Here is a 26,194-nt window from a genome sequence, read left to right on the forward strand (position 1 = left end):
CTTTTTTTGTCACAAAATACTTTAAAATAGAGCCTAGAGGCCCAGTCCCTAGGAATATGAAAAAAAAAGCGATTGAAACAAATACAAAAGACAAATCATGGATGTCTTTGATGATTCCCAACAATTCATTCCTCTGTGTCTTGTTGTTGATTACTCCAATGAGCGTTAAGTTGTCAGAGCAGACCCAGAGATTCGAGATCCCTTGATTTGCATCCATGTAAAAGTCCTTCCTTGATCGCCAGAGCTTCAGCGACCAACGGTGAATCGATATAGTTGTTCCCTCAATAAAGAACTCGATGCTTTGATTATGATCCAAGCTAGGCCTGACTTGTATCGAGTCGCGTCCCACGAAGCATCCGTCTTGCAGGTGGCGATTTCAGATTGGGCAGAATTGATTCCCTGATTCAATTGATTTGTGTTCCGGTATGAGTCTTTTGGCCTTTAGAGACCGGCGATTGTGTCTCATTCCATTCCCTTGCTAACGCTAATCCTTTGTTGTTGTATCTTCATGTTGTTCACTTTTCCCTTCAAATATGAGTGTGTTTCGGTCCTTCTAAATAGACCAGAATACCCATGGGAGAATGGTGTTTGATACTTCAGTGGGGGGGGGGGGGGGAGGCAGGTTGCTGAGCAAAAGTGTACCACCGTCGATGCAAACGGACAGAGAATAAGATATGAATAAGAGATTCAATTTCCTTACATCTTGGGCATCTAATATCTGAGCTGATTCCTCCTTTTTGAAGGTTCTCGCCTAGGGACAAGGCGACTTGGATGATCGACCAGAGAATGACTTTCATCTTAGGTGAGCAGGAGATTGACCATACGTCCTTAATCCAGTTAAAATCCCCAATCGAGCTACTGATGTTCTGTTCTTGATTAAGGTTTGCCACTGAATTATACCCTGATCTTGTAGAGTAGATACCAGAGGGGAGAGGTTGCCATATGTACTGTTGTCTGCTCCTCTTTGACTTGGTTTGGGGCATTGGATTCACTCTGCAAACTCAGGTAGAAATCTCTCAATTCTTTGCTTGTTCCTTCTTTTTTATTGGCCTTTCTTTTTTGCTAGGCCGGGTCAATTCGGGGTCCATATGTTTATACGGTCCACTTCCAACACACTTTTAAACTTGTATAGTTCTAGTCAAATGAGTACGTTTACCAAAAATAAATAAACCACACAATCTTTCATCAACTAAGGATGCGTAAAAATTCCATAGTATTTGTAGAATACCTTGATGCCCCTAAAGAAATTTAGGAAAGATAGGGAAAAAATAAGGGTGAGGTCTCATTAGCATGTTCTTGATTAAGACTTTTCCATGTATCCAGTGCCATGATCTTGATCATTTCTTCGGCTTTAACTACAATTTCTTCAGCGGGAGCTGCTATCAGTATTGGAAACGTCTTCAGTTTTGGGCTTTGCTCTAACCGAAGCTATTGCATTGTTTGCTCCAATGATGGCCTTTTTGATCTTATTCCTATTCTGATAGAAGAAAGAAGGTTTCATTCAGTCTCATGGCTCACGCGCAACCCCTCCCTGCTTCTGTAACACCCGTCTCCTCCTACATGGAGAACGGCGTGTTACTACCGGTGAAATATCGAATTAAACCGAATTATTCCAAATCGAACAAAATAACATAATATTTAATAGAATAATTTTAAAGGAAATAAATTTTTAAATTTAAGTATAAAAATATATCAAATAAATCGAATGTAAAATTCGTATAAATCATTAGTTAAAACCGAAATAAATACAATTATCCCAAGACACCAAACCGTCCAGATATCCAACAACTCGGCAAGCTCACCTGCAAGGGGGAAGAAGAGGGGTGAGCAACAGGGGAGTTACTCCGTGAGGTATGGGGATGCTAAACACGCAAACCACTGACTTGAGTAAATAGAACTCCCACTATGGAAGTTTAGCTCTAACATGAACACATACGACGCCTAGCGCGTCACACAAACCAAACAATGCGATGATAGCATAAAGCTAGTCCATACACCCCGCATCTCCTCATATGGATATATAATACGTAGCGTCGCTAGTACAGTATGTCTCTGTACCCCCGCCCTCTCAAGTAGCGTCCATGATACAAACGTCTCTGCACCACACGCCCGCACAAGTAGCATCGCAAGTCCAGACGTCTCTGAACCCCTGCCCGCACAATCAAAGTAGCGTCGCTAGCCCAGACATCTCTGAGCCCCCGCCCGCGCACATAGTCCGTACTAATAACTATGTATACATACATATATATATCGCATCTCTTAACATCACACAATCCAATAAAAAGTTGAATCCTCTAGACCCCTAGTTCCAATTTACAATGAATGAACTAACTAACAATCAAGACTCAATTCAAACAGACGGATCATGATTCGAAATCTAAAATACGATAGAGAAAATTCTACACTGGTACGGGATTTACGGAATAGACCCTCACCTTAGCCATAAAGAAAAAACCAGAAACGGATCCGACAATACATGAAATGACTTGATCATCCAGAAAGCTAGAATTTTGCCATGGATTTCGAATACTCGTTGAAGACAAACCATATCAAAAAGGAACATAGAAAAATATTAAAATAAGAATAAATAATGGATTTATAAGGATGGTTACTTGCTACACAAGTAATAAAGAAACGAGCACTTGAACCTCACGGTTTTGACTCGCGGTTATGGATCTCGAACTCGGCGAAGGGTGCTGCATCTCCGATGGATCACAGCTCACGGTTGATGATGATGGTGCGGATCAACGGCGGTCGAGGTGCGGTGACTCCGGCTTGAACGCCTTCTCTCCCTCTCCGCTCAAGCTCTTCATCTCACGGATCCGATAGGTAAGATTAACGCAATGAACGTGACGGCACATAACAAGTCTGTAATGGCAGGGGCTGCTTCTCCAGTATGATACACGGCCATTGATCTGTGGTGGTTGGTGCTAAGGGCGTGTGACGAAGATGACAGCTTCTCTACCCCAAAGCATGGAGATTGCACGAACAAGAAGCTAATCAAGGAGAAGACAAAATAGAGAAGGGAGGAGATGATCGTGAAGTAGAGAAGAAATAAAAATGGTGGATGCGGCTCCCGAGAAGGAGGAAGGGTAAGTGAAATATATATAGCTAGGTATAAGGAATAACATGATAAATTAGAAATATGAATAATTTAGTTTGGGGCATGGTTTGGTCCAATCAAATTAATTAAAAAGAAACCAAACCAACCGGTTGAGAAAACCGGGTCGTTACAGCTTCTCCCTTCCCCCTCCCCTTACCGTCCAAAACTCAGATGCCTTATGGAGTATAGCCAAGTGGTAACGCACCGGTTTTTGGTACCGGCATGCAAATGTTCAAATCCTTTTACACCAGATTATGAACACCCGATCGTATCTGTCAAGAACGAGCTGACGACTACAAGGGAAGCTCTCATTAATTAGCTGATAAGGGGAAGCGGCTGAAAGCAGTCCCTGAGCTAAGCCTTGGAAATCTAATGCCTTTCAAATCCTCCTAACCATTATCCTACTGCAACAATTCTTGCTAAAAAGAACGCCCACCCCTATCTGTTTGATAACAGTTTCTTCCTAGTTTTCTTGAAACAGATAATCTTGCTCAACTGAAACAAAAAAAGAGCGACTTATTGCATTGCTCTCACAAACTATTAATTTTATAAGAGAAGAAAGATTGTTTTAAAAAGAAAGAACGTTTGGATTCGAGGCGGATCCCTTTTTTCGTTTCCTTTACGAGTAAGAAAGTGGTTACGCTCGGGGAGTCGGGGACTTTAAATTTCTTTTACTTTGGTTCGAGTCCACAAACCACTAAGACTTCAGGCTAAATCCTGAAGTAAGTTAGAAAGCGTTGTTTGATGAGCCTGCCTAGTATTAGTTAGTTGGTTAGGTAAAGGCTAACCAAACCAATGATGCTTACCTTTCCTAAATGAATAGATTATCGCGGAGGCTTTACATGGAGAAAGAGATGATATCCCTTGGAAAATATTAAATTTTGATTTCTAAACTTATGAATTCTTTTGATCTCATTTTGTTGATATTAAGAAGTGATTATAGGCACTTAATTATCTATTCCGCTTTCTACAGTATTTTGTGCTACTTTACTTTGGAGTTAATGAATGTTCTCATATCTAAGTATAACATATCTACAGAGAGTGGAAGGGATTCCTACATGCAGACTGAAAAGAAAAGGAAAAGGGACAGGTGTGCACCAAAGCTCTGCGCTCCTGATGAAAAGAAATGTTAGGAATTCTTTTAAAAAATGGAATAGAATACTCTGATAAGTCCGATTCCAGTTAGATGGTCAGACGAGTCCCAGTTGAAAAAGTTTCATCCTAGCTAGACTCCAACATCTAGATCTAAATTCTAAAACTACTAGCTATGTTCACAGGCGAATATCCTTAGGGAACTCCTTATTCAATCAATTCAACAAGGGGCTCGGGGGGAGAAAAGGAGAGCCAATGGCGAAACCAAAGAGAGAGGCGGCCTGGTGGTGACACCACAATATGATAGGTGAATTTAAGTAAGGTCTCCTCGGATAATCTATATAATCTATCAATAGAAGTCTCTTCACCAAATGATAATACCCATGCTTGAAGGGTTGCCTCAGATCAGCAGGAGCCAGACACTGCATGGCTCATCCATCAGGTAAAGAAAGGCCAACAATAAAATACATGTTATTTGTGGATGTTTGTTGCGGGAAGAGTTTCATCAAGAGAACAAGGAAATAAAGTATCTGCAGATATAGGAGTTTGCGGGTGTAGAAAGAATAAGGGAATCAATGTTGTCTGTCGGAACAACTGGTTGGGCTACTGCTTCTTTGAGGAGTTGGTTTCTTGATTCTTTATCTTCGATCTAGAAATAGTTTCAGTGCAAACTATTCTCATACTATCAAACCGGAATAACTCGATTGTGAGGAGAGGTTTAAATAACTCGTGGAACCTTATACTCTCCTTTATCAGTATCATTTCGTTGGACCTGTTCTTTCTAAGAGATAGGGGATACATTTTCTATTCATGCCGCTTTCTTTTGTTGTATCGCTAAATAAGCAGGCTTCCGTCAAGCGGGGTCAGTCAAAGGGAAAGAAGAAGAGTGAGCGAGAAAGCACTGAGCTTACTCTTTAAGAATTGATTACTGTTGATGGCGGGGAATGGAAACCTTTCCTTTTCTAGTTGTGAAACTAACTCCATTATTTTATTAAGTGACAATAATTATAATACATTTTTATTATTTTGATTTAAGTTATTATTTTATTCACAAAAACATGTCTTTGAATTATGTTTTTGGCTACGTAATTTTTCAAAACCAAGTTATTTTACATTTTTGATTTTATAATTAGAACAAAGTTAATAATGTTGATTAACTAATAAATAAAAATCTGCACTATTATTATTATAGTAATATATGTTATAAGTGAAGAAGAGAAGAATATAATTGGTGTACATTATTCCATTAATAATGAGTCTTTATATAGGATTACAATAGCTTGGAGGCAAAGTATAACTTGGAGAACAAGTAGACTTGACAATCAATTAAATCTAAGACTTTCCATATGGACATCACATAATATTCATAACACTTCCCCTTGATGTCCATTATACCGAAGTGCTTTCAAAACACTGTAGGTGTTGCCTCGTTAAAAACCTTACCAGGAAAACCCAATGGAAAAAACCGTGGTTAAAGGAAAAAGAGTGCAATGCATAATAACTTCCCCTCTTGTGTACATACGTCAAGATCTTCGAAGTGGCATAATCCGATAAGATGAAATAACTTCTTGGAAGTAGTATGGTGTAACGTCTTGTTGAATAAATCAGCTAACTTGTCACTTGAAAGAACATGTAGGAAACGAATATCACCATTCTTCTGCAGTACATGAGTCTTGCTATGATTTTGACAATTTTCATCGATTCTTTTGATCTCAAAAGCTTTAGAACGTTGATAGATTTTTATCAATGGAATTCTAATATTTCCCTTGGATATCTATCATATGTGTGCTATTTGTTGTCTCGTTAAAACTTTGTCATGGAAAAACCCAGTGGGATAAAACCATGATGAAAAAAAGAGTATAACCACACATATTTCACATTTCTTCCCCGGAAAGCAATATCTTCAGGATATGCATTCCAATCCGATAAATCTCCTTTTGAAATTGAGAATATCATAATACTCTTTCCATTAGATTATTCAAGATCTATAGACTTCCGGTCCACAATTCTTATTTGATATAAACAATATTTTCTTGGTCTATTTGGATTTAAATCCAAATTTCTTACATACATTCGTCTTGCACATACGAGTAACTCATTCGTAACTATGAAAGTTACTATTATGACTTTCTTTCTTGTCATATGAAATTACATCTTTTAGTTATGAAAAAGATTAGTAATTTGCTCAATAACATTTTAAATATGGTACTTCAAGACCAAACATATATGAGCATCTTAAATAAAATACTTCAAGGATCTTTACGATAACATCTCATTTTAGATCGCCAGTTTGGAATACATAAAAACAATATGATATTGTCAAGGCCTTCTTCCAAAATACAATTTTTCTATAACTCTTCAGGAGTTTTTGATTATATTCAAATAATGACTCTATTGATCTATAATCTCTTGATAAATATAAATATGTATTGATTAACTTCAAATATTTCATATATCCCATAAAACATATTTTAATCAAATAGTTAGAGTTCCCGGGAACATGATTTTGATATCACCAATCCTTCAAAGATTCTATCTTTTAGGGATTCAATCTCTTAGCGATTATCAGTTTCCAGTGGGTTGTATAATTCAAGTTTTTCCTTTATTGCCAAACTAATAAGGAACATGAAAGTAGTTGCATCTACCACATGAGAATATGTCTCTCCACAATTCATTCCATATTGATCTTTCTTTGGTGTAACGAGACATTTCTATCCCACTTGTTACACCTTCTGGTGTATGGATTACTGGTCCAAATACCTCTCTCTTTCACAAGAGTTTTTATCTTTGTCTATTGCTTCTTTCTGATTTGGCCAATCATCTCTTTGTGTACATTTTTCAATATACTTTCTTTTATGATCCTCTTTCTCATTAATCATATCAACTGCCACTTTGCATGCAAAAATATCTTTGACGTCGATTTGCTTATTGGCTTCATTTTATTTCGTACATGACATAGCTTATTGAGATCTCTTCATTGTCTCAGGTACCTGAATTTCTTTCAGTCATGTTTAATGTCTCTTCTGTAGACCATTCAAAAACTCTATTACCTCGTTTTGACCATTATCAATATATGCTCCTTTTCATATACGAGGATTCTTATTTTAGGAACCAACATGTCTACCACGCTGCAGGCGTGACTAACAGTTTGATATTGTTCTTCTAGAACATATATACTTATTGGAGCATTTACAGCTGGTATATGTGACTTGATCACTATATTTATTTGGGTCAACAAATGTGTCTGGCAACTTCTTTACTAAGCATTATAATGGAATTATCTGTTGGACTTCTATTAGATATTTTCTTTAGTCTGAGGATCAATGATAACTCATATCAAATTATTTTCTTTTCCAGCTTTTTATTTTTTCCCTCTTATGTTATAACTACTAATTCACTTTTAGCATTCATATAGAGCCTTACTTATATCCTTCAGGGATGGCTTTAGATACTTAAGTATCAACAGAGATTCATATCCAACATAAATATCCAACCTTATTAACACATCTTAACTAAGCTCTATGGTGGGGCAACTGGAATGTATATTGCAGATCCAAAAATCTTAGATGGAAAATGGTTGGTTTCTGACCCAATAACAATGATGGGGAGAATCAGTGATTACTTGTTGGCTTGATGCGAATCAGTGTTGCTCAAAATGTTTAACACTTATCCCAGTGATTTTTCTATAGTCGTCAAAGACTTTAAGAAGTAGATTCACCAGTATTATAAAGATGCATAGTGGGTGATCAGTCCACTAACATCTTCTTTATTCATGCCAATAACTACATTTGGCTGGTGAAAACCGTCTTACCATTTTATCTTAGGAAAAACAACATATGTGAAATCATTCAGAAGAATCTTCTGGTTCTTCAATGAATATTCACATAAATATTTATGTATCTTATCGCATCATTACTGAACCAAAATGGTCTAACTGATTCATGCCATATATTTTGTAAACTTCTGGTTTACTATATATTTATCTCCATTACACTAATCTTTGTGTAGTACAATATATAGGAGGCTATAGATACTTTTTATAAAATACTTATATTGCCTTGATAAATATTTATGATTTGAAATGTATATAGCATTTCTTTTGCTTATTGTCTCAACATAAGTGTCTCAAAATCCCAGAGATTTACTTTGAGAATGATTCATCAAACTTAGTTTTAGTGCAAACATAATCTTCTGGATGTTTCACTTATCATAAAATGTGAGCTTCTTTAACTCTTCCCCTCGAGATGATAATACTACAGGTTTATCAATCTCGAATGAATCTCATTTTTGAGTCAACAACATACCCTACATGGGTTATGTATTATTTCTTAGATACTTCTAACTTTTGAGACGTATAGGAATACAATACCTTAAGAATTAAAATTGCATTCTTAGGAACCTTAAATTGCATTCTTATATGCAGTAATACTATATACTCTTCTAGAGCATTCATATATCCTCTTCTTGAACACTCTATAAGCTTTATATTAGCTTGTATTGTATTCACAATAACTTTCTTTCATCTTTAGATGAATGAATCATATCTTTTCTTTATTACTATCTTTATTTTCTCAACTTCAAGTGAGAGTATGAATTCTAAAAAAAAAAAAACTCTTTAGATCTTGACCTTATTTATATATACACATTCACGTCTACAACTACTTTTATGTTCATTTTCTTGAACAATACTATTTGTGTGGATTTTCTTTCCCAATATAAATGTCATATTCTCTTTAAAAGAAGAGATCATAATCAACTAGATGTGATTTATTATCTTAAATCAATAGCTCATTGTTTCTCTGAGTCTCAAAGAAACAAGATACAAGTAAAACTTTTTTCTTTTCATCTATTTTTCCAATCATGTGTCTGTTGGACAACATTACTAGTGTGAAAAATATATATTTTCCCATATATATGCATCATAAAACAAAATTCGAGAATTTTACTTTTAAACTTAACATCCAACATAGTTGAGATATACTACAGACTTCAGGTATTGTAATCTTTAGATGCAAAATACATAATGAGCTATAGGTAATCACTTCAGGTGATTGTACATTTCTTTAGATTATTCTCCAAGACTTATGGGATCTTAAGGTCAAGCCTTAAATTTAAAACTCTCACATATACAATCACAATGAAATATAATAATAAAACTATTTAAAATTATATAAAATATGTATTAACATAGATCTTATTATATAAAGAAATAGATAATATTTCTATAGTAATCATCATCATATGTGCTACTTCTTTACTTTCATGCTATTGAACAAGGAATCAATAAACTTACTAAACAAATCTTATATCACATTTATCAATTTTTCATGTAAATTATTACCCTTGTATATAAAGCATGAAAATAAAATACTTATCTTGGTAAAAAGTGCAACGGAGATGCGAATTTGAATTGCTCATGTATCTTGGCAGGATATAATTTCACATGATCTCTTCTCTTTTAAAGAGGATAAATAATTCTGAAATACTCAAAATTTGCTCATATAAATATGGCTAACATGTTAGTAAACATCAATATATAACATAGATCATATTAAATCTATAATATAATGAGGCAGTTGCCTCATTCCTTAGCCGCCACGTCAGTATTTTGGTCGGTCCCACTTTAAAAAATGTGAAAAAGTGTCAAGCCTGTGGCTCAAACTTGGGTTATTGAGAACACCAACATTTATACCACTAAACTAAATGATACTTTGTACATTGATGGCCGAAACTAATATATATTTATGAAGGTCGGAAACCTTTGCTTCTTCGGTTTTCTCTGTGGGCCGGACCTATAAGTGTATTATGAGTTTCATTTTTAAATGAGGTTCATCACGTTATATGAAAAAAATAACAATTATAGTTTTTCTATATTGTAAATTGTCTACGTTTAACATGAGTTCTTTTCATCATTGTCTTAGACAAGTCTGAGTTACAGAGTTGCGCTGTGTATCTGTTCATAATCTATTTTTTCACCGATGAACTCTTCATCTCCCCATCTTAAATCGCTTGATCTTAAATGTTCCTGATTTGTAGCCTTTATGTAAACCCTATATATATGATTCTCATCTTTGATGAACTCAATCTGCATCTCCACAAAACTCATTGATTCCTCTTAGCTTTAACGATCTTCTAGAAAATGTCTCTTTGCCTCTCCAGTTCCTCAAACCGGCGTTCCCGGCATCCGGCACTCAACCTTCGAGTCTCTCCGTGTTGGTCGTAGTAGTCAGAGCATATCCTCTAACCTCCTCACTTATGGAATTCCCTGAACTTCAAGAAAGACAGTGAATTTATAGGAATCATGGTTCTCTTCCTTGATGAAAAGGTAAGTTAATTTTCGATTTATCACACTTACTTAATATAATTGATTTCTTGATTCTTTGTTAAATAATATTATTTGCAGATTCCGTGATTCATGGATTTATTCCCGTCGAACGTGCTAATCATTACATGTCATCTTTGAAAGCCGGTTCCATTGTGAAAGTTGATCGTTTGAGGTTGCTAGGTGCTCAAACATGTACAAGATAATTGATCAACCATTCCTCATTCGTTTCATCTCACCAACTATTATGATGAAGTCATCACGGGTGCTCCTGAGATCAATCTACAAGCATAATTAGATTGTTTGACAATTTCCAAGTGACTGCGAACACAAACCTAGAATACCACATATATTATCATATTGCATCTTGGTTTATAATATGTTTTGTTATCATAACTGATATTTAAACTCGTAGATGTGGTTGGGCAAATCCGTTCTGTCCAAGGCTCTGACCTTAGCAAAGAAACAACTCGAGTCGTTATTCGTCTCTTCATTGATCCGTAAGAAACAATCAACACACAATTCCCTTTATATTATTATCTATATTGTGCTAACATTAATAATCAAAAATATTTCCTACCCAAATTATGTGGTCGTCTATTTATCTCACATACTTATCAAATTAATTTTACACAAACCTTTATTTAACAGCTTAAAAGAAACCACAACAACCCAAACAATCAAAACACCAAAAACTAGTATTCCAAAAAAGACAAATTATTAATGATCACCTCTCTTTTTTTGTCTAATCTTAGAAATAAACTTCAAGACAAATATACCAAACCAATCACCAACTAAAACTCAACGACACATACATCGAGTCAGCTAAACAAATACAAAATACACGGCCAGATATTTAACGATTTACAAACTTACTTTCGCAACGACTCATACATCAAGTCAGCTAAACAAATACAAACTACACAGCTAACTATTTAAAAATTTACAAACTTACTTTCGCAACGAAGAAGATGAAGACGACAACCAAGATCAGTGAAATTACCTAAACAAAAAAATCAGAGTAAGTTATGAACTCTGATAAATACAACTTACAATGATTTTTGTTTACATATTACCCATCAAATAAAAGATAAACAAAGACAACCACAACAGGAGATACAAGAGACAATCCCGACAGACACAAAAGGTGGCAACAACAGCTCCACCTGCTCATTCATCTTGTCTTATAAAAATAGCTTACATGCCCAATATCAATAGGCCAATGCTATTGTCTTCTTATGAGAAATACATACATTCGTTTAAAACTCATTAAAGCCCAAATACTCAGAACCGTCACTCATTTTATAGTTATTTCTACAAGTCTTCATGTATTTGTTTTAAAGGTCCGGTAAGACCAACAAATTTAAAAATAAATAAAAACATATAGCAAACATAATAAGGATAATAAAAATTATTACTTAATACACACAACTTACACAACTAAACTGGAGAAAAAAATATCCAGAAACAAAATGTACTCTCAACAACTTTAATATAATTTATGTACTCTCAACAGTACAAGAAACAAATTAAAAAGACAAACAAACAATAAGTCTCAGTGACACAGCAAACAACAACACGAACTATATCAATCACATTACTAACATAGTTTAGTCCTTCATAAGTGGAGAACAATGCATACACAGTTCATCATCACAACTCTAACCCTATAACAATAAAAAAAACTTGAAAAATAATTATTAATGCAAAATTCACAACTACAAGAACCCTAACAAATATTGATATGAAACAAGAATTCTGTCCACAACTTAAGCGCGGGCAATGTCCCTAGTAGTAATAATTCATCCGGAAAAAAATCTACTTAAATCAAGCGTATATATAATTACTATAAAAATCATTAGAGCATTAAGCAGAATGTGCAAACCAACGGTTTCTAAACCCGATGCAAACCAAAACTATTACCATATCATGTAATGTTCCAAGTAAAATAGAAATAATATATTGCATGCACTCAACCGTAACACTTGATTACTAATCACTTATATATTAAAAGAGAAACATTGTAATAAATGCGTTCACACTAAACTGGACATGTGTCACGTGTATAACATTGTAATAAATACGTTCACACTAAAATGAACACATGTCACATGTAGAGAGTTTCTCAGCCAAACTCTACATAAATATGTTCACGCTATGTATTTTACGTTTTTTTAATATAAAACTCACATATATGGTTCTTCTTTACGTTATTTTTACTGTCTACGAATAGGTGGACAAATTATTCATAAATTTTGATTCAATTTGTTATCCATTTTGATTCGAACCAAAAAATCCGGAGATCTGTTACTCTACGAAGCAAATCAAATACTAAAATGCAATATCCTTAAAAAAACAAATCACAAATATTAATATTTATAGGAACGGATATCCAATTTGATCCGTTATATGCATATATATATACATATACTTAAAGAATTATATATAAGTTATATATTATAGTTTATATAAATTTTACAATATTTTTGTTTTTAAATAATTTCATTTTAAGAATTTTATTTTTCATGTATTATTTCGGAAAAAAATGTCATTTAATATAATTAACAATATCTTTATATATTTATCAACCATCTTTATATACTTTTACATACACATACATGTGCACATTGACGTGAGCACTTTATAACTAAGTATTTACCACAACTGAAATATCTAATTTGTGTGGAAATTAAAATATTCTTTTTTAATGCTTTTTTCACTATCAACCAAATTGTAGTAAAATGATTTGTCTTTATAATTTTTTTTAACTATTATTCGTTTAGAAACTATAATATAAAACCATTGATTCGACATCACTACTATCTTAGATTCATAACATGAAAACAAACAAATAATAGTAATTTTTGATTATCACATGAAAATAAAAACCAAAAACATCAAACATTTTAACCGAACAAACCAAATAAATATTAATTTAAAATGATAGTTATATTTTAGGAGATTAAAAACAAAAAAATAACCTAAAACCGAACCGATATCCAGATTAAACAGATTAATGACTCCTTATTAAAAAAATAACAAAACTAATAATCACATTCCGCGCAAGGCGCGGGTTATTACCTAGTATTATATGTATTCGTATATATTACATGCACTCAGCCCAAAATTTTAAACCAACATGCAATATCTTATCAAGTCTAGTAAATAATTATTAACCTATAAATCCAATTCGATGATATAGTTTTAAGCATTGAACAATGCGCAGCCATAAGGAATAAAAGTGGATGCAATCACAAACGCAATAACAATATAAGATGTAGCTGCAACACTAAATCTATGAATTTGTTAATTTATACGTTCAACTGTATCGATGCTATATGCAACCGTAATAATAATATGCAGCCGTAATGAGACGTTTTCAAACTTTGGAGCTATAGTCATCTGTCTATTACTGAACAATAATGGTATGCTATAATCAACAATATGCATAAACAAACTATATGAACTTGTTAAGCAATAATCATGGTTATACGAATATGAATATCAAAACTAGCGAGATTGAGTATAGCTTATAAAGTCGATAAGATCTCACTTTGATCGAAGGATTTTTCTTTCCTTGAAACAAGGGAAATCAATATTGTCGACTAAAACTTTTAAACTCAATCTAACATGTGATGAACTATGAATCTCAATCTTACAAACCATGAATTGATAATAAGTATGATCGGTAGAAGGATTGAACATAGACTAAAAGTATAAAATAAAATCTATACCTATTAGTTCAAGATCACTAGAGATTCCTATTGATAACGTGTTATAAGTGAAGAAGAGAAGAGAATAATTTATGTATATTATTCTATTAATAATGAGTCTTTTATATAGGATTACAATAACTTAGCGACAAAGTATAACTTGGAGAACAAGTAGACTTGACAATCTAGTAAATCTAAGACTTTCCATATGGACATCACATAATATTCATAACAATATAATTAATAATTTGATGTATTGTTAAGGCAATATAATTAATTAAATTGTTAAACTGAGTGAAATATAGAAAGATAATTAATGTAATTATATTAATAAAATTACTAAAAGTACATTATCCATGTTTCCAAACAATTCTCATTTATATTGTTATCCATGTTTCCAAACAATTATCGTTTATATTATAATTCATGTTTCCAAACAGTACGAAAATGTACTTCAGTTTTAATAATATTAGATGTTAAACTGAGTGAAATATAGAAAGACAATTAATGTAATTATATTAATAAAATTACTAAAAGTACACTATCTATGTTTCCAAACAATTCTCATTTATATTGCTATCCATGTTTTCAAACAATTATCGTTTATATTGTAATTCATGTTTCCAAACACTACGAAAATGTACTTCAGTTTTAATAATATTAGATTAGATATAATGCACCAACACTACTTCAGAAACGTGTCTAGATTTACAATCATTCGCGTACCAAGGTTGCGTAATCAATCTATTGGTAAGCATGTTTTTTTGTGTGGACGACAATATTCTGGTTAAGACATGAGCATTCGAGTAGAGTGAGTTGTCTTTCAAGTGGATAGTTTGGTGCTTGCTTATATAATGTGTGGTTTCTTGGTGTGTAAGGCTCTAATCTGAGTGCCATGTGCCTTTTAAACACACTGTGCTTTTCATTTAAATGAACTGAAGAGTTTTTTTTTAAATGACATGGGTAATAGGCGGTCCTTGTTAGTGCAAGATGACACAACAATAAGGCAATGCAGAAAGTAAAGCAAGAGACAAACAACTACAAGCAACCCTTAAGCTTTATTAGAAATCGCCTTGTACACTCTATTACAAGTTCTGCTTAATCAGCTTTACACAGTCTGTTACACCCTAACAACTGCTACTGAAAGATTCCTAAGCTACCCGCTTGTGTCTCTCTTCCGTCGAGTACTTCAGCCACTGCTTCAGCACGACCCCAGAACACCTCCAAGAGCTTCTCTCTCTCTATAAGATCAGCCTCCATGTCTCTGTCTCTATACAGACGACCCCATAGCTATCTTATAGTTATTCTCCATGTTCCTGAAACCCTAGTCTCTAAGGCAACATGTATGGACATCTTCCATAACAATAAGTGCAACTTTCCTTTTCTTGGAATGCACTTATTCCTCTTTCTTTAAGTCATAAACTTGCTCCTCAAGTTTATTCCTCTTTCCATATCTCCAAGATACTCCCTTGCTCTCCAAGTCTACACGACTTCAGCTCAGTATCTTGACTCCACATGGTCTTCACCACTCACTACGACGTCTGCTTCAGCAACTACGTCAGCGACTACTTCAGGACAGACATCTTACATCTTCAATCTCCCCTTTTTAGCTTCGTGTGCCGATCAAGCACAACAATCTTCTGGTTCAGCCACCATGTTCCTCACCTGGAAACTTCCACACCAAATGTGCTTTTCTCCCCCACGAGATGTGCACCACACCATGCTTTTCTCCCCTATGAGATATGCATACTAAGTACCAGAACATCACCATTCTCCCCCTGCTTGATTGCATACTAAGCTAAAACAGATGCTTAGATGTCAAGCCTTACAGACCCACCGTCTGTTTCTTCATGTATAATCATGACACAGCCCCTGCTGCAGCGGAATAACAAGTACTGCATCACGATCTGACGCACCTGTCGAACTACCCTTCGACCAGCTTCTGTTGAGGACCAGGCTTCCTTCATGTGTCATCTCCTTGACCATGAGCCCTTCCCCATCCGCACCGAGTGCCCTCTGCACTCGTTGATATTGTCTTGGAGTGATTTCACGCCCCTGAAGATCATCTCGCACCACTTCCTGACGCACTTCGATCTCCTTCCCTATTGTGTCACAGACAACTCTGTGTCCTGACTCCACGCTTGATGCTTCTTGATCTTCCTGAAGATCACTCCAAACAGAGCTGCATCCATCTTCTGATATCTCTTCCTTGACCTCATCAAGCAAGCCACTCTTGGCTAAGAGCACCTCTTCAACCCTCTTGGGTTTAATGAACGTCTTGTTCACCTTATTGGCCATGTTTCTGCTCTTCTTACGAGCAAAACACTCCACCTTCTTGTGTTCAACCTTCCCACAGAACCAACAGCACATCTGATGCTGCTTCTTGCTTGGCCTGACACAGTTGCTGATGCATCGATCAGTCTTCTTCTTTGTACCAGCTGCACAACCATGATTCAGAACCTCCTGTCTGACCTTCATGTTGTTGCACTGATGTACTACTTTCGGCTTGTTACTCACAGCTACGCGCTGTAGAACTTCCTGCCTTACTCACTGTCGTACGTCCCGACGTACTTCCTGACAAGCTCCTTTGGCTCCACTTTTTGATGTGCTCCCATGCACGAAATGCGATAGCCCCTTCTGGTGTACTTCCTTAGTACTCTCAGCTCCTCAATATCCCAGTCCCCAATTCGCCTTGGCTGGTTGACCCATCGAGAGTATTTTATCCAACTCTTTGGATCCACTGTTGAGCATCCTGATCTGTTTGCGATTCTCAGCCAAATCACGTTCCAGCATCATTGCTCTCTCACGTTCATCAATAGCAATCTCCCTCAGTTTGCTAACCTCCTTCTCCAGAAACTCATAATTCTCATTTACAGCAGCAAGTTCTTCAGCAAGATCTTCATACTGCTCACGGCTCTGCACCACATCGTGTTGCAACCTCAGATTCTCATTCTTGAGATTCAACCACTTGTTGTGCATCACTTGATAATCCTCAGAGTCTGTACTGACATCTGAATCCGAGGATTCACTGGATTTCTCCCTGCGTGCACCAAATGCAACCATATTCTTCACCACCTTTCCATCTTCTTCAGACTCTGAATCATCAGACGACTGCAATGGAACTCCTTTTTCCTTCTTTGAGTTTGGACATTCACGCCGTGTGTATCCAACACCTCTGCATTCAGAACACTTAAGTTCTCTTTGCTGTGCTACAGGACAGTCAGCCCTTATATGACCAATGCCTCCACACTCATAGCACTTGAGACTTTCTCTCCTTCTGCCATCACTACAAAAAAAGTTGCTATTCATAGCACATTGTTATAGCACGTTTCACTGAACTGCTGTCGTTGATGAGTGAATTTTTTTTTTAGTATAGGTTAGCATTATATTAATGCTATGATAGAGTTTTGCTAAGCGGGAAGCTAAAATTAGCTTTTCCACGAAACACTTAGTAAAAATTAGCTAATATTTTCTGTTTTCCCTCTCTCTAATCGGGGTTCCCTCTCTTCTCTCTCATTTTCCCCCTTTCTCGACAAAACTCTAAGAGAAATCAATCTGGATTCTCCATCTCCTTCTCTCTCGTTCTCTCTCTATTTCCATCTCTGTCTCGATTCTCCATCTCCGGTTCTCCATCTCCGCCTCGATTCTCCATCTCCGCCTTGATTCTCCATCTCTGATTCTCCATCTCCTCCTCGATTCTCCATCTCCTCCTCGATTCTCCATCACTCTCCTTCATCGCTGCTTCTCCCAGCTCCGATTCAACTCCTGTTCTACATCTCTTAGGTATAGGAAGTCACAATTTTGATATCTCTGTCAGTGTTAAGCTGAAATCGAAGTTTTATTTTTTTGCTTTAATTTCTTGGTTGCTTTGATATGTTTGTTGCTTTGATTTCCTGTTTTATTCCAGTTATCTTTTTATTTGGTTGGTATCGTTTCATGCTCTGAATATTTTTGCTATATCATTACATCCTCTGACTCTTATGTGTTATGTTATAAGTTCGTTTTGTTACAAAAGGTTTCAACTTAGGTTCGAACACAGCATTATGGACAAAGCTTGGGTACATCTAAACAGGTAATGAGCTTAAGCGTGTATCTCATGTTTCATTTGGTGATTACTGACTTAACTTGTTTAATTTTGTTTTTCTTTTGATTGTTAATGGCAGAGTTGATCCTGGATATGAGAGAGGGGCTTCAAAGTTTGTCCGGGATGTGGCTTCAGCAATGGGAGGGGTTGATGTTATTGTATGTCCGTGTATTGACTGCCGTAACATAGTTCGACATTCAGCAAGTGTGGTACTTGATCATCTTGTTACTAGGGGTATGGAGGAGGGTTATAAGATGCGGGCTGATTGGTATCTACATGGAGAGTTGAACACAGAGGTTGCTGATGAAAGCAAAGGAAGTGAGTGGAACGATGAGATCTATGGGTTGTTCAGAGCTGCTGAGTGTTTTGATGAAGAGTTAGCTGGTATGGGGAATCTATCTGATATGGCAGAGGGAGAGGACAAGAAAGAAGATGAGTTCTTGGCAAAGCTAGCTGACGCTGAAACACCATTGTATCCGAGCTGTTCAAGCCATAGCAAGTTATCTGCAATTGTTTCGTTGTTCAGATTGAAGACTCAGAATGGATGGTCTGACAAGAGCTTCAATGATTTGCTAGAGACCTTGCCAGACATGTTACCTGAAGAAAATGTCTTGCACACATCACTCTATGACGTGAAGAAGTTCTTGAAATCATTTGACATGGGCTACGAGAAGATCCATGCTTGTGGCAACGACTGCTGCCTATTCAGAAAGAGGTTCAAGAAGCTCGATAAGTGTCCTAAATGCAAGGCTTCAAGGTGGAAGACTAATGTTCACACGGGTGAGACGAAGAAAGGCGTCCCACAGAAAGTTCTCCGTTACTTCCCTGTAATACCAAGACTTAAGAGAATGTTCCGGTCTGAAGAAATGGCCAAGGATTTGCGGTGGCACTTTACCAACAAAAGCAGTGATGGAAAGCTGCGTCATCCTGTTGATTCTGTGACATGGGATCATATGAATGCCAAATACCCTACGTTTGAAGATGAAGCAAGGAACCTGAGGCTGGGACTTTCAACAGATGGATTCAATCCATTCAACATGAAGAACTCGATGTACAGTTGCTGGCCTGTTCTGCTAGTTAACTACAACTTACCTCCAGACCTGTGCATGAAGAAGGAGAACATCATGCTTTCTTTGCTGATTCCTGGTCCACATCAGCCTGGTAATAGCATAGATGTGTATTTAGAACCCCTAATCGACGATCTTAACACTCTGTGGAGCATTGGAGAGGTAACATACGACGCTCTTACTCGATCAGCTTTTACACTAAAGGCGATGCTGCTTTGGACAATCAGCGATTTTCCAGCTTATGGGAATCTAGCAGGCTGCAAAGTAAAGGGAAAAATGGGATGTCCGTTATGTGGAAAAAATACAGAGAGCATGTGGTTGAAGTTCAGCAGAAAGCATGTGTATATGGGTCATAGAAAGGGTTTGCCACCAACTCACAGTTTTAGAGGAAAGAAGAAATGGTTTGATGGAAAAGTAGAACAAGGGAGAAGGGGAAGAATACTTACTGGGCGTGATATTTCTCAACATCTGAGAAATTTTCACAATGATTTTGGAAATTTCAAACGGTCTGCCAGTAAGAGAAAAATGATGCAGGGTTCAACTGATTTAGGGTCTGATATTGAGGGTATGTCGAGTGAATCAGATGAAGAGGAAGAAGTACTAGTAGATAAGGATGAGTTATCTAGATGGAAGAAGAGGTCAATATTCTTCAAGCTACCTTATTGGGAGGTAGATTATTATTTCATTTGCTTAGTTTTTTTTTCCTCATCACTGTTATTTTCTTAACTTAAATATGATATTTTATTTCTCATGTGTAGGAACTCCCGGTGAGGCACAACTTAGATGTAATGCATGTGGAGAGAAATGTTGCTGCAAGCTTAGTTTCAACGTTGTTGCACTGTGGGAAATCTAAGGATGGTCTTGCCGCTCGTAAGGATCTGGAGGAGCTTGGTATTAGGCCGGATTTGCACCCTAGAGTGCAAGGAAAAAGAACTTATCTCCCTCCAGCACCGTGGTCTTTGTCCAAGCAAGAAAAGAAGATATTTTGCAGGCGTCTATTTGACTTCAAAGGGCCAGATGGATATTGTTCTAACATATCAAGAGGTGTCTCGTTGGATGACTGTAAAGTCTCTGGTCTGAAATCACACGACTACCATGTTTTGATGCAACAACTTTTTCCGATTGCACTTAAAGGGTTGCTGCCAAAAGGACCGAGGCTTGCAATTTTTAGATTATGCTCTTTCTTCAATCTGTTGTGTCAAAGAGTGATTGACATGGAGAAGCTTCTGGTTATGGAAGCTGAGATTGTTGAGACTCTGTGCTTGTTTGAAAGATACTTTCCTCCAAGTTTGTTTGATATCATGCTTCATTTGACTGTCCATCTAGGAAGAGAAGCTCGGCTTGGTGGACCAGTCCACTTTAGATGGATGTACCCGTTTGAAAGGTAGATAGATATGATTTTTTTTTTCATTCTGTTATAAACATATCCAAAACTGACATTTATTGATTTGATTCAGGTACATGAAAGTCCTCAAAGACTTTGTTAGAAATCCTGCAAGACCAGAGGGCTGCATAGCTGAGTGCTACCTTGCTGAGGAATGTATCCGGTTTTGCAGTGAGTTCCTGAAGAAAACAACAAATGTTCAAGAGAAACAGGATAGAAACACAGAGTATGAGAACAATTCTATCTTAGAGGGTCGTCCAATAACCACTGCTACTTCAATAACTCTCACTGAAACGGAAAAGAGAATTGCTCATCTTGCTATCATCCAAAACATGGCTCTGGTCGAACCTTATGTAGAGTAAGTATAAATTTATCTTTCATTACATAGTTTTTATTTACAATCAATAACTTTTTCTAATTTATTTCTATTTTGATCTGCTACTAGTGAGCATCTACAATATTTACAAGACACAGATGGAAGGTGTTGGCGAGATGCATCAATGTTATGGAGTATGCATACTAAGAATTTTGCTTCCTGGCTAAAAGAGAAGGTACTGAATTACATTATACAATTCTCCTCTTATAGACTGCCTACTTGTTATTGACTTGTTATTTCTTTATCAGGTGCCGCTTGATTCTGCAGAACATGACGACACACTTAAGTGGATAGCTTATGGTCCACGTTGTTCTGCGAGATCATATACAGGATTCATTGTTAATGGGCAGAGGTTTCACACAGTGTCAGTTGATAGGAAAAGTCAGAATAGTGGGGTCTATTATGAGGCTACAGCAGTGTGTAGAGCTAGTGCAAAAGATACTTCACAGGTGGTAGATTTAGTATCTTACTACGGCAGGGTGACAGACATCATTTTGATCGACTACAATGTCTTCTATGTTCCTCTGTTCCGATGTCAATGGGCAGTTAAGGGTAATGGAGTAAAGATCGAAGATGGTTTTACGCTTGTGAACATGAATCAAAGTCAAGCCTCCTTTGCAAGTGACCCTTACATTCTAGCATCTCAAGCGAAGCAAGTGTTTTACTCCAGAGAAGATGAGTCATCAAACTGGTATATTGTCATGAAAGGTCCTTCTAGAAGATACAGTAAGGAAGATATTCAAGAGGGAAATGCAGATATTGGGCCACTACCGTCGAATGTTGACTTGGATGTTGACATTGATGATGCTGAGAATGTCAGAACTGATTGTGAAGGGATATATGTGTGACGAAGTTGCCTTATTTACATTGATGATATCATTGCTTGTTTTTGTTTTTGATTGTGGTACTTGCTTGGTCATTGTCTGCTTGTTTGGTTGTTTCTTGTTGTGTGATTGTTTCAGTGTTCTGTTGAGTATGAAGTTAACTATGTATTTCTTATTATATTTCAGGTGAATTAAGATGGGACGTGCAAAGCAGACTAAACGTGGAAGGAGACAAGCAAAGAAGTCAAAAAAGGCAGATGATGACGAAGTTGAGTTCGTTTGTACTATCCAAACACATGAAGAAGAACATGAAGAGGAACATGGGCAGCAACAGGAACAGGAAGAGGAACATGTGGAGGAACGAGAACCGGAAGAGGAACATGAGGAGGAACAACAACAGGAAGAGGAGCGTCCACCAGAGCAACATAATGGCGACGAGCCTGAAGGTGAGATAGAACATACTCAAGAGGCTGAAGGTGGAACCTCCCGTAAGAGAAAGCGTGGTCCAACAATGATGAGAGACCTAGCCAAAGATCCAAATACCAGAGTTCATGTCGATTTCACTTTTATGGGAGAAGCTTATGGTCCTGGTTCAGTCAAGTTATCTTCATATTTGGGTCCGTTGGTAAGGGAGCACGTGCCTGTTACAGTTGAAAATTGGAAAAAAATTACTGAAGAAGTGAAGACAGTGCTTTGGAAATCAGTCCAGGTGACAATTTCTAAACGATAACAGCATATATATTTCTGAACAGACATCAAGTTATTGATTATTGGTTGGCTAACTACGTTTGCAGGCAAGGTTTGAACTTGATGAGGACCACCAAAGGGTTGCAGTTCTTAAGCAGATGGGAGCCTTGTGGAGATCATCCAAGTCACGTCTTGTTACCCAAATCAATGAAGCTGAAAATAACCAACAAAGGATGAATCTCAGACCTAAGAATGTTCATCCAATTGAGTGGCGCAAATTTGTGAAGCTAAAAACAAGCCAAGAATTCAAGGTATAAATTCTTAAATGAATAAGATCGTTATTACTAACTAGATTAATAAGATCGTTATTACGAAATGATAGGTTCTGAGTGATAGCTACAAAGAGAGGAGAAGCAAACAGATTCCTCACACTTGTAGTAGAAAGGGAATGGTTAGACTAGCAGAAGAGATGGTAAGCATATTATCTTAGATTTTGGTTTCATTTTTTTATCTGTAGACAAGGCTGTTGACATATAATTTTGCAACAGAAAAATAGTTCTGAAGACAAATCTGAAGTGTCGAGACTTAAAGTCTGGGTGAGGTCACGTACAAGAAAAGATGGAACTCCCATCAACACAAATGCTGCCGAGAAGATTGTAAGTTTATAACATAATCTGTTCCTCCTATTAAAACAATCTTATAACTTTTTCTGTTAATTGTAATGTGGTATACAGCAAAAGGCAGCTGAGATTGTTAAGGGTGGTAGTCAGAGTGGAAAAAATCTGGATGAAGATACGCTCATCCAGGTCTTAGGACCTGATAATCCTGGTCGTATGAGAGCAATGGGGAGGATAATTAGTAAGACGAAATTAGCTTGCTTCAATGTCAACCAGAAGTCAATTTCTGAAATGCAACAGACACAAATTCATCTTATGCAAAAGGTTAATGAACTACAGTCTGAACTTGCGAAAGTAAAAAACCAGGTTAGTTACATCTCCAAGAATACATAAAGATAAGTGCTTATCACATAATAATAAGCTTTGTGTTGGGTTTATGTTACATAGAGATGACAATGAAGTGGGGGAAAACTCGGCTGCAAGAGTAAGCAATTTATATGAGATCAATGGCATTTTTTTTCTACTTTACACTACTCTTATACTTTAACAACTGAACATTTAACAGAGTGTGAACAAGATACCACAAAAGAAGTGTCTTCTCATTGACTGGGCTGATGAAGATGGAAACGTTGCTGAGGGTCGTATCATTTCTTCTGACCCTGAAGCCATAGTGAATGACAGTCGATTAGGTCCTAATGATGTTAAAGTCTTGGTTGATGAAGCTACTGAACCTGAAGCATTCCTCTGGAGACCTGCGACTAACATGTGCACAATTAAGGAAGCTGTTGGTCATATTATTGCATGGCCGAAGAAAAAATGCGTGGAACTAGGTCTGGGGCTTGAACATGAAGACATTGCACCACTGGTAAATTTTTTTCATTCTTGCAGTTACATAGTTAATAAGGTCATGATTTCGCCTATGATAACTTCTTTTTTCTGAATGTGTTTGATAGGGCTCAAGAGCAAATTCTCTCAACAAATGCAAACTTCTGGATTTGTCTGATGACAGTGTAGTTGTTGGTGAAGGGCGTTGGCAGACAAAAGAACCAAAAGCATTGGTTAATGGACTTCCTCTAGGACCTAAAGCAGTTAAAGTATTCTTGGATGTTGTACATGAGCATGGAACATATTTATGGAGGCCTACGATGGATCATTCCTACCTGGAGGACTGCTTACATTCTTTTATGTCATGGCCTGCTAGCAAAGTTGTCTTTGACAATCCACCAGAAGCAACAAGAGGACAATCTCCTACGGGTATGAAAGTTACATCGGTTGGTTATAAGTCGCCTACTGATACAAGTGGTAGAAAAGGTGCAAAATCAGGAGCAACAACATCAATTCATACTGACGAGTCTCCTGCAACTGATCAGGTAAATTTTTAACTTATATGTTCAATCATCTGCTCATATTAATATCTGTGTTTTGAATTGTGTGCATGTCTATTGTAAAGTGTCAGCTTAAGCATGGATCTCAGACAATGAAACAGAATCAGAAGTGCAAATTGATGGACATTGGTGAGAGGAAACAAGTTGTTGCTGAAGGTCGTATCCATTCAACAGACCCAACTCAACTGGTCCACTTTGTGCGCTTGGGTCCGAAAGCAGCTAGAGTGTGGGTAGATGCAGTGCTCGTAGATGATGCCGAAGTTTGGAGGAAATCAGATGAAATAGAGAGTTTGAAAGATGCACACGGTTCATCAATTGCATGGCCAATTGATAAATTGGTCATATTTTAAGCTGCTGTAAGTATTCTGTTTTGTGTGTTTAAATCTGCATATGTAATTGCATAACTGATCAGAGTTTTCATTGTTGCAGCAGCTGAGGGAATGAAGAACTTAGGTCCAGATTTAGCTAGTGTTTAAGCTAGGCTAATGAACTTGATGTATGATATTATTGCTTATGACTTTGGTTTGTGTTTTAGAACTGCATCAGTAACACTTATGTGTAATGACTTATGTATGTCAAACTTATTTTATGATTGTGTTAGTTTGTTATGAAGTTTCTGCTTTTTTTATTACAAATTTTCGAAAATGCAAATTCATAGCTCGTGGACAAAATAACAATAGCTAAAAAAAAACAGTTATGCTTGTAAAGCATAGCATTAAATATTTCATATAATGTAAACTATCATAATATATTTCTAAGCTATTAAAAACTTTAGTATAGCACTTATCCACAGCAATTACCAAAATAAGCTATTGCTATTGTAGACGTTGCTACCATGGCACACAATACGTATCATAATCAATTTGTAACAAAAAATAACTGTGCCGTAGATTCATTAATAACATCAGCTAATTAATGCTATCGTAAACGTACATTTCGTAGCATCAAAGAAAAACGCTATTGTAGGGGCCTACCTATGATGGCTGCCGTATACACAGCAGTTGTGAATTCGCTATCAAAACTCTAACATAGCATATAACCCGCGCTAACAATGAGCATTTTTCTTGTAGTGCATTGTCACGATCACCTCCCTGGCGACCATACTGATTCCTCCCACCAGAAGAATTCATCTTACCAAAAATTCCTGACCAGCATACCAATGTCATCTTCAATCTTTTGAAACCTATCAGTATATTTGTCAGCTACAAGCGCCACACTCCTTGGCGCACTGCTTGATGTAGAGACTGAACTATTGTCTGTCTCCATCTCTTGTGCCTTCAGCATACCCACAAGTTTGTCAAACTTGAGCTCATCCGTGTTTGTAGTCATCTGCAAGACTGCCTTGTGAGCTCCAAACTTTGTTGGAAGACAACGTAGTAACTTCTTTACCAGCTTCTTCTCCTTGTACTTCTTCCCAAGTACAAATGCTTCATGCGCCATAGTACTGAGTTTGGCACTGAAGCTCGCCACAGAATCATTATCAGACCACCTGAGATTCTCAAACTGCGACCCAAGATGATCTAGACGTGTCCTCTTGACA

At 36.6% G+C, this 26,194-nt stretch overlaps 4 protein-coding genes across 7 annotated transcripts; 3 read left to right on the forward strand and 1 right to left on the reverse strand.

Annotated features, from left to right (window-relative positions):
- Window positions 1–1,404: 1,404 nt before the first annotated feature.
- LOC117127329 lies at window positions 1,405–17,309 on the reverse strand. Its single transcript, XM_033277405.1, has 2 exons — window positions 16,445–17,309; window positions 1,405–1,506 (listed from the first exon to the last, which is right to left on the reverse strand). The coding sequence occupies exon 1, from the start codon at window positions 17,291–17,293 to the stop codon at window positions 16,898–16,900; it is 396 nt and encodes a 131-aa protein (XP_033133296.1). The 5' UTR covers window positions 17,294–17,309; the 3' UTR covers window positions 1,405–1,506; window positions 16,445–16,897.
- A 30-nt stretch (window positions 17,310–17,339) lies between these two features.
- Window positions 17,340–22,138, forward strand: LOC103828374. 3 transcript variants are annotated; one of them, XM_033277083.1, is made up of 7 exons: window positions 17,340–18,013; window positions 18,228–18,302; window positions 18,394–20,050; window positions 20,140–20,765; window positions 20,839–21,123; window positions 21,211–21,316; window positions 21,390–22,138. In XM_033277083.1, the coding sequence occupies exons 2-7, from the start codon at window positions 18,274–18,276 to the stop codon at window positions 21,987–21,989; spliced, it is 3,303 nt and encodes a 1,100-aa protein (XP_033132974.1). In that variant the 5' UTR covers window positions 17,340–18,013; window positions 18,228–18,273; the 3' UTR covers window positions 21,990–22,138. The 3 variants fall into 3 exon arrangements, with proteins under 3 accessions (XP_033132974.1, XP_033132951.1, XP_033132919.1); XM_033277060.1 differs by having other exon boundaries at window positions 18,246–18,302; XM_033277028.1 differs by having other exon boundaries at window positions 17,340–18,302.
- Window positions 22,110–23,923, forward strand: LOC108868760 (X-linked retinitis pigmentosa GTPase regulator-interacting protein 1-like). 2 transcript variants are annotated; one of them, XM_033277192.1, is made up of 7 exons: window positions 22,110–22,674; window positions 22,760–22,963; window positions 23,035–23,124; window positions 23,201–23,308; window positions 23,387–23,635; window positions 23,717–23,753; window positions 23,835–23,923. In XM_033277192.1, exons 1-6 carry the CDS (start codon window positions 22,162–22,164, stop codon window positions 23,720–23,722), a joined length of 1,170 nt encoding a protein of 389 aa, XP_033133083.1. In that variant the 5' UTR covers window positions 22,110–22,161; the 3' UTR covers window positions 23,723–23,753; window positions 23,835–23,923. The 2 variants fall into 2 exon arrangements, with proteins under 2 accessions (XP_033133083.1, XP_018513130.2); XM_018657614.2 differs by lacking the exons at window positions 23,717–23,753; window positions 23,835–23,923 and having other exon boundaries at window positions 23,387–23,711.
- On the forward strand, window positions 23,780–25,333 carry LOC117127282. The gene is made up of 4 exons (XM_033277266.1): window positions 23,780–24,134; window positions 24,223–24,639; window positions 24,720–25,010; window positions 25,084–25,333. The coding sequence occupies exons 1-3, from the start codon at window positions 24,033–24,035 to the stop codon at window positions 25,002–25,004; spliced, it is 804 nt and encodes a 267-aa protein (XP_033133157.1). The 5' UTR covers window positions 23,780–24,032; the 3' UTR covers window positions 25,005–25,010; window positions 25,084–25,333.
- Window positions 25,334–26,194: the final 861 nt, after the last annotated feature.

Source organism: Brassica rapa, chromosome A01 (genome assembly GCF_000309985.2).
Source record: "Brassica rapa cultivar Chiifu-401-42 chromosome A01, CAAS_Brap_v3.01, whole genome shotgun sequence".
Lineage (NCBI taxonomy): Eukaryota > Viridiplantae > Streptophyta > Magnoliopsida > Brassicales > Brassicaceae > Brassica > Brassica rapa.

Coding starts and splice junctions, on each gene's coding strand:
- LOC117127329 (XM_033277405.1), bottom strand. CDS start 17,293: ATGGTTGCATTTGGTGCACGCAGGGAGAAATCCAGTGAATCCTCGGAT.
- LOC103828374 (XM_033277028.1), top strand. CDS start 18,211: ATGTGTTATGTTATAAGTTCGTTTTGTTACAAAAGGTTTCAACTTAGG. Junction 20,766..20,838: donor TGGATGTACCCGTTTGAAAG/GTAGATAGATAT, acceptor GATTTGATTCAG/GTACATGAAAGTCCTCAAAG. Junction 21,124..21,210: donor CTGGTCGAACCTTATGTAGA/GTAAGTATAAAT, acceptor ATCTGCTACTAG/TGAGCATCTACAATATTTAC.
- LOC108868760 (XM_018657614.2), top strand. CDS start 22,162: ATGGGACGTGCAAAGCAGACTAAACGTGGAAGGAGACAAGCAAAGAAG. Junction 22,964..23,034: donor AAACAAGCCAAGAATTCAAG/GTATAAATTCTT, acceptor ACGAAATGATAG/GTTCTGAGTGATAGCTACAA. Junction 23,125..23,200: donor TTAGACTAGCAGAAGAGATG/GTAAGCATATTA, acceptor ATTTTGCAACAG/AAAAATAGTTCTGAAGACAA.
- LOC117127282 (XM_033277266.1), top strand. CDS start 24,033: ATGTGCACAATTAAGGAAGCTGTTGGTCATATTATTGCATGGCCGAAG. Junction 24,135..24,222: donor ATGAAGACATTGCACCACTG/GTAAATTTTTTT, acceptor TGTGTTTGATAG/GGCTCAAGAGCAAATTCTCT. Junction 24,640..24,719: donor AGTCTCCTGCAACTGATCAG/GTAAATTTTTAA, acceptor TCTATTGTAAAG/TGTCAGCTTAAGCATGGATC.